Source organism: Ammospiza nelsoni, chromosome 2 (genome assembly GCF_027579445.1).
Source record: "Ammospiza nelsoni isolate bAmmNel1 chromosome 2, bAmmNel1.pri, whole genome shotgun sequence".
In the NCBI taxonomy this organism is placed as follows: domain Eukaryota; kingdom Metazoa; phylum Chordata; class Aves; order Passeriformes; family Passerellidae; genus Ammospiza; species Ammospiza nelsoni.
This window is the reverse complement of record NC_080634.1, coordinates 43,919,079-43,926,975: the sequence shown is the minus strand read 5'-3', so window position 1 is coordinate 43,926,975 and position 7,897 is coordinate 43,919,079. Positions and strand designations below refer to the sequence as shown.

Genomic DNA, 7,897 nt, shown 5'->3' with positions numbered 1-7,897 from the left:
GCTTCATCAAGCAAGGAGTTATAGCACTGACAGGACTCTACCAAAGGGAAAGATGGTGGCACTATAACAGCCTCCAAAAAAAAAAAAGTATAAAATCCCCTGAAATAAAACCTTGAAGAATGATTTTCTGTTTTAGTTTACAGTCATGTAACATTCTGTGATCATTTATCCCTTCAGGCACTTTAACAACCCTTCTGAAATCATTATTATCTTTGAATAGGAAGCATTAAAGAGATATGCTCCAAGTTTTGGAGAGTAAGGCTACATTTTAACAATTAAAAGGTTAATAAATTAATTAAAAATAATTACAGTTCTATTATCTTCTCATTAATCATTATTTCCATGTTGCAAAACCCACACAAGGGTGGAACCGGATGAAAGACAGCACTGATCTGTTTTATGGTAAAACTCTTGTTTTGCATGTTCTGTTGCTAACTAGACATTGTGAGAATCAATGAGTCAGGGATTGGAAAGCTTTATAAAGCAAAAGAATACTATATAAAGGTGAAGCAGGTGTGTGGCAGACTACAAAAAAGACTTCTATAGAGGCTAATGGAAATGACAGTGGGAAATCTCCCATTTCTCCTGTTATTATGTGCAGCACTTTCTTCTGCTTTTCCTGCAAGTACAAGGCAGACAAAGGAAGAAGGCATGCAGCTCATCCAGGTGAGGAATGTAGAGCTCTGGGGAGATGCTTAGCTACTGTTGAGCATCCACAGCAGTCTGTGCAACTAGTATAGTGCAGCCAAACAGCAAGCAGAATAAACAACTGATTGAATATTTATAAGAATAGGCATGTGATGAGAAAGGCTACTTTAGCACCATCTTATTTTACTTTTCTTTAGAGACTGATTAAATTTGATGATGCATTCACTCTGTGTTAATTTTACAAATAATTAAACTTCTGCATCAGTCTAGGGTTGGTTTGTAGCTTGGGTGGAAATGTGGTTATTTATTTGACTTGTGATATTATGAAACATAACTTCTCATGAAGTAAGTATAGTATATTTTTCTGAACTATTACTGTCTAAAATGTGGGGAAACAGGATACAACCACTGAAATTTTATGTTCAGTAATGTATTTCAAATTACTTCTTCTAAAGGGCTCTAGGTAATCTTGGGGGGCAGGGTAAGTGGAGGCTACATTATCAGAAAATAATCTATTAAACAAATGCTAATTTTAAATGCATTTTAATAACTGAAAAATATTTATGGTGATAATACAATGGGGAAAGCCAGCATTAAGAGAAAAATATTCATGCAGGCTTTAACTTTTATCCATGCTGCCATAGAACAGAAAGAAAAGTAGCAAAGGCTACTGACTGGTGTTTGTTTTACATCTTATAAGCTTCAAAGCAAACATCACTGATTGTTCTAAGCTTTGGGTTTGTTTTTTTTTTTTCATTAGAAGTATCTGGAAAATTACTATGGCTTTAAGAAAGATGGAGAACCTTTTGTTTGGAAAAGCAATAATGCAATGACCCAAAAACTAAAAGAAATGCAGGAATTCTTTGGGCTGGAGGTGACAGGGAAACTGGATTCTGGCACTATGGACTTGATACAGAAACGCCGCTGTGGATTCCCTGACGTAGCTGGGTTCTCCACCTTTGCAGGAGAGGCAAAATGGACAAAACATGTCCTGACATACAGGTAATCACAATGGAATTCTTCATGTCAAGGCAGTGTGAAGTACAGGGTGAGTGGCAGCAGCACAACTTGTTCTCTCCTGTGTTTTAAAGGATAGTAAACTACACACCGGACCTGCGTCCAGCAGATGTCAACGCAGCGATCAGGAAAGCGTTTCGTGTCTGGAGCAGTGTGACCCCGCTGAGATTCATCCAGAAAGACAGTGGTGATGCAGACATAATGGTCTCCTTTGCAGCCAGAGGTAAACCTCTATGTAACCATTATGAGTTTTTGCCAAGTCACTGCCTATGTGGAGCAGTTGACTTGCAATGATTTCTCCTGTACACAGCACGTGAGGAGATCAATGTCCAGTTGAACAAGCAGACAGGAAAATACAGTTCTTGCTCAAGGTGCTATGGTTACAGGTCTTGACAGACTTTGGGGGAGGGCATAGAGGCAGATGAAGAGAAAGGGGAAGAAAATGTAGGGACCTGCCAGTAGTTCAGTGGATCTATACCTGCTGTGTGCTGCTCAGTGCGTGCATGAATCCCCAGTCATCTGTGTTTGCGATTTGCTCCTCAGATCACAACGACTTCATCCCCTTTGATGGCCCAGGAGGCTCCCTGGCCCATGCCTATGCACCTGGCAAGGACTTTGGTGGAGATGCTCACTTCGATGAGGATGAAACGTGGACCAAAAGCACACAGGGTAGGTAATTAAGTTCTCCAAGACCTTCCTGAAGCAAGTTGCACATGGAATCAAGGCTGCAGTGTCTGTCTCCTCTCTTCCTTAAGTGTTTAAATTGCCACTGATTTGAAGGAGCATATGGTTTGCATAGTTCTAAAAAGCCTCTGAGTCTCTGCTTTAAGTTAAGGCCCCAGTTCAGCTTCTGCCATGCACAGGGGGGGAGCTTTATTTGTAAGGTGGCCCCACTTCTTCCCATTCCTCAAACCTCTTCCTGCAGTTACCTCCCTTGCACTGGCCCAGGGTCCTTCTTCTACACTGAATTCTGCAGGATCTACAGGCTATTTCCTTGTACTCCCCTATAATGATTCCATTATTTTTACCTCTGACCATAATTTCATCTCCAACCAAATTTCCCACAAGAATTTCATTTGATTGGACAAGCAGTTCTGAAAGCTTCTGACCTACCTTATGCTCTTCATGTTATTCAGGACAAAGACACAGCTCTCCTCTCATGTGTTTTGTTTGATGTTTTCAGGCACAAACCTGTTTTATGTTGCTGCCCATGAGTTTGGCCATTCACTGGGACTTTCCCATTCCAAAGACCCCAATGCTCTGATGTATCCAGTTTACAGGAAATTTGACCCTTCAGTACTCCTTCTTCATCAGGATGATATTACTGGCATACAGTACCTCTATGGTAATTCAGAATTTTTCATCAACTACTGCTTGTAATTTCAAAGACTTCAGATACTTTTCAGTGACAGTTTTGTGTAGTAGATACACCTCAATGAGTTCACACTATAATTTCTTCCATAAACTGCTTCTTTTAGGACCATCTCCCAATACAAACAATGATCAAACAGAATCTACTGAGATAAAAGACCCAACTGAGTCAAAAGATCCTGCACTGCCAAACAGCTGCAGCTCCAATTTGACATTTGATGCTGTCACCACTTTCCGTGGAGAAATAATGTTCTTTAAAGACAAGTAAGTCAACTTCTGAAAGTAAAATACCGGAGTGTCACTTTTTAAATTATGCCCCACAGCACAGAAAAGTAACTTTAATTAGCATATTAACCATTTTAGACAGGAAGACAAGGAATCAGGGAAAGAGATGGAAAACAAAAAGCAAAGAGGGTAGCAGAGAAATGAAGAGAGACAAGTATAAGGAGGAGGATGACCTTTGGAACAGAGGGTGCTTTGAATAGGGTGGGGGAAAACCTCCTCTGCAAACACGGGCTGTTTTCACTTCAGGCTGTAAGCAAGTCCCAAGTGTTCAGCATCTGGAGAGTTCAGCTTTGGAAAAACACATCACCAGCTCTGAGACACCTCACAGCCTCTTTGCTCTCCTTGCTCTCACCAGCCCTGACAAAATACCTGCTTGAAGAGCCTCTGTAGTGAGGATTTAGTATACTAATAAAAGGAAAGGAAATCTGGGCTTTTGTTACCAAAGTCTTACTGGGCATCAGCCTTGTGAAACAGGTCTCTCTAAGCTCCACTTCTGCATAAAGGGAAATAAATGTTTTGACAAAACAATTCATCTGACCTATTTTAGATGTCTGCATCAAGATGAGAGTGATCCTTCTATGGAAATAACTGTCTTTACATTAAGTTACAGGGACTGTAGTGTGACTAACTTGGATACACAGCTGGGTTTAATCAGATAAATACTGCCCTGGTTGCCATGATGTGGTTTCATGCATCAGTGAGTGTGAACATCTAATTTTATTTAAAACCTGCTCTATACTTACACAAGGCATATTTGGCGCAAACATCCAGCAGTCAGAACAGCTGATTTTGAGTTCATATCTTCACTCTGGCCGCAGCTGCCACCTGGTGTTGATGCTGCATATGAAATTCCTGAAAAAGATGAAATGGTCATTTTTAAAGGTAAAATGTTGTCTTTTTATTTTCCCATGTTGTCTTCCCAAGTAGCCTAGAGAGTTTGCATTTGGGTTCAAAACCACTTAAATTCTTTCCGCAGGATTTTCCAATCTTGAATTTAGTCCAATAAATTGGTGTGTTTCAATCACAGAAATAAGAAAGTTTTTGTCCAAGTTAATGAACATCTGTCTTATTTTTTATTATCCACATTGAAAATTCCCCCTGCCAAAATAATTTTCATTACTTTTCTTCTGGGAAATTTTCTATTGAATTTAAGAATGATACTAGTATTAGTATGAAGAAAGAAACTGAAATTTCTTTCAGTTTTAAAAAAAAGTAATGTGGAGAACTGTTGCATTTTTTTTTTACTCTATTTTCAGTTGTTTTCAAGTTCAACAATTATTTTCAAGTAACCATCAGCTTTCATTAAAAAGATTGTGTCATTCTCAGAAGATTCTCACAACATGTTGTTATCAACTTTTGTTAATAGGGAAAGAATTCTGGGTTGTGAGAGGAGATACTGTACTTCCTGGATACCCTCAAAAACTCTACACCATGGGCTTTTCAAAGGATGTTTCCAAAATTGATGCTGCTTTTCATAATGGAATTGAGGGGAAAACATATTACTTCATAGCAGACAAATTTTGGAGGTAATATTTCCTGTGGTACTTTTCTAAATAGGAGCAAACATAATCACATGATCAATATCCTGTCATGATTTAGGATGCATTAGTCAGACACTTTTGGTGATCTCTTTCAGCGTCACAACTTGTGGAAAAATATTTGAAAGGAGGTGGAACAGTGTGTTTAGTTTTTCTTTTAGTTCATTTAGCAGTTTATTTGTTTGTTTGTTTGTTTTCATTTAGCTCTCTTGGTCATTGTACAGCTCCACAAGTCATCTCATGAAATCAGGCAGAAGTTGACTATTCACATATCAAATGTTTCTGTGGAGTAAGAAGAAGAATGTCACCCACTTTCCAGTTACTAACAGATAGTTTCATAGAGTTGCTGATGAATGTCATGTACTGCAAAGAGTTATGTGCTGTGCATGGTTATTATTTTTTTTCTTTTCAATCCCATCCTGCTGCTCAAGTTTGTCTTACAGGACATAGATTTCTAACAGCCAAAGGAGGTGCTCCTGTAATGGAAGCAGTAAATAACTCAAATTATTTTAGATGAACAACAAAGCTTCTCTTACCTTCCACCACAATGTCGAAACAATTGTGTATACAAAGATCACTCTAGAGAATTATTCAGCCACATGTCTGTACTTTAAGCAGAAGATCAGATGTCCACATTTTCGGTCAAACTCTCATAACTTTAAGAGTTTCATCATTAAATCTCCTGTACAGGAAATTACAGAAGGGAAAAGCTTTCACAAGCCTTCTTATTCCAGCACTGATAGATAAACTTCACCAAAAATGTAATAGCTTGCTGTAAGTAACTTAAGTAAATTGACTTAAAATACCTTATAATTCCAGAAAAAGCACAGATTTTTCCTGGTAAACCTTTCTTACAGAAATATAATGTGAAAAAAACCTTTTTATAATCTATTATCTATTGCTCCTTTAGGCATGGGCTCTTAGAAAAATAAAAAACAGATTCATGGTGATGGTTCCAATATTAGGGATTCTTAGGGGGAGTAAAGAGAACCAATACATCCATTGCAAATAATAAATTAATAATTAATTTATGGCAATTGTGTCTCCTTCTACACTACCAAATGACACTGAAAATCTTCAATGAACTTGGTTATCTGTCAATAGGTAGAAGATAATGAGCTGAGAGGAATTCATCATGAGTTGTTTGCAGGTTTTGATGACTCCTGTTTGTTTATAATTTTTTTTTTCAGTTATGATGAAAGAAGTCAGTCTATATATAGGAAGCCATTACTGATAAGAGATGCCTTTCCAGGAATTAATGGGAAGATTGATGCTGTTTTTCAACATGAAAGTGAGTAACTATTCTTGCTAAAATCTGTAAGAAATGCTCAACGTGATAGGGCTGAGAGTGCTTGGGCAGAGACAGGTACATCTATGTGCTGCTCAGAACCCACAGGATGACCAACAAGACCCTGAAGCAGTCACAAAACACTCCTATGTTTCATCTTTACCTCCTTCAAAAATGGGGATGGTAGACCTTTGGTGGCAGCTGCACATCTGAAAGGGCCAGCTCTATGGGAGAGATATACCTGTATTCATGCTGCTGCGCACATCACACCATGAGATCAACACACCACACAGTGACATCCCAACACCATGAGGTGTGCCTCTCACAACCTGTCCCTCTGACATAAAACAGTCAGAGCCAGCTTCTCCTGCAGGAGGGTGAGCACTGCTTAGACATGGAAATGCTGGACTAGACTTGAGGATATATTCACACTGCCGCATGTCACAGCTTCCCAGTTGCCTCCTTGCTCCTCATCTGCTGCTCATCCAAACTATGCAAGTTTATTGTTTCATAGCAAATCTTACTTCCTCACCCTCAATGAGTCTCACACGTGGTGCTGAGACACCCAAGAGGGCAGCGTGGATGTGACTAGCCCAGGCTGGACCTCTCTTTCCCTGCATGGCACCCATCAAGCAAGCATCTGTTCACACCTTGCTGTGCTCTGTGCCACACTCTGGTCTGTGCAATGCCTACCCACAGGTGGCTAGAAATGCACCCTGCTGAGGGGCTCAGCACAGCTGGAGTGTAAGAGCAGATATTTCAAACTAAAGAAAGGCACAGGATACATCCTTTGCAGAGTGACCTTGTGGGGTTCATCAAGTACACAATACAGCACATGCATGGCTGGTTTACTGTGGAGCGTGTCCCCATGCTGCTGGGTCATGTGTTGCAGAAGTTACACCTGGGAGAAGATGCTGTTGGCAGAATAATTGTATCCAAAGGTTGCTTTGAGCTCTTTGAGGATGTTGTTAAAGTGTACTAACCTTTATATCTGCAATCTCATAATTCATTTGGGTTTGGGTTTTATTGTTTCTTTTTTTTCTAGACTCCCTTTATTTCTTCAGTGGAAGAAAGCAATTTGAGTTTGACCTTAATAAGAAGAGAGTTACACGCCTCCTGAAGACAAACTTTTGGTTTCCATGCTAATAAAATGAAATATGTAATGGTGTTGGAAAGAATGTACTGTTCTTGTGCTAGAAAAGCTTTTTCTTTTATAAACATGTAGAATGTAAAAGTACTTCAGCACCAGTCAGCAGATATCAATTCCTGCATAACCTGTGTTTCTTTAAATAACAGAACAGTATTTAACATATTGATGTGTACATATGTATGTAGTTAACATCAGGCTGGCTAGCTTATCAAACAACAATGCAGTTTCTACTTTTGATACAAAATTGTGATTGATTTTATTATTTCTGCCATCTTCTTTTCACTCTTCTTGCCATACATCACCCTACACAGAGCCCTCCCATGGAGCCAGGAGTCCACGAGGAAGAGTATTTCTCTTCCTAAAGCTAGGATTGCTCTCAACCTGTTTTAGATATTTCAGAGCTAAGCAAGAAGACTTGGCTAGTGCTGGTAGTTACAGTGAGACATACATGGTTTCCCAAGGGCAATCCCTCCCAGCCAGAGGGGTGTTGGGAGGTGGAAGTTCTTTTTTACAGTGACTGGAGAGGCAGTTTATGTTGGACACCTGATTATAGAAGGCTTGATTAAAGTGTGACGAATTCTACCCTAAACTATTTATTGA

At 39.3% G+C, this 7,897-nt stretch overlaps 1 protein-coding gene across 1 annotated transcript; it reads left to right on the top strand.

Annotated features, from left to right (window-relative positions):
• The first annotated feature begins 558 nt into the window (after positions 1–558).
• Positions 559–7,394, top strand: LOC132087457 (stromelysin-1-like). The gene is made up of 10 exons (XM_059493699.1): positions 559–666; positions 1,409–1,650; positions 1,740–1,888; positions 2,209–2,334; positions 2,849–3,010; positions 3,144–3,300; positions 4,070–4,203; positions 4,688–4,847; positions 6,050–6,150; positions 7,193–7,394. The coding sequence occupies exons 1-10, from the start codon at positions 559–561 to the stop codon at positions 7,291–7,293; spliced, it is 1,440 nt and encodes a 479-aa protein (XP_059349682.1). The 3' UTR covers positions 7,294–7,394.
• Positions 7,395–7,897: the final 503 nt, after the last annotated feature.

What these genes read in the sequence shown, in the direction of transcription:
- LOC132087457 (XM_059493699.1), top strand. Translation starts at nt 559, where the DNA reads ATGACAGTGGGAAATCTCCCATTTCTCCTGTTATTATGTGCAGCACTT. An exon ending in GTGGACCAAAAGCACACAGG is followed by an intron (nt 2,335 to 2,848) that starts GTAGGTAATTAA and finishes TGATGTTTTCAG; the next exon opens with GCACAAACCTGTTTTATGTT. An exon ending in TGGCATACAGTACCTCTATG is followed by an intron (nt 3,011 to 3,143) that starts GTAATTCAGAAT and finishes TGCTTCTTTTAG; the next exon opens with GACCATCTCCCAATACAAAC.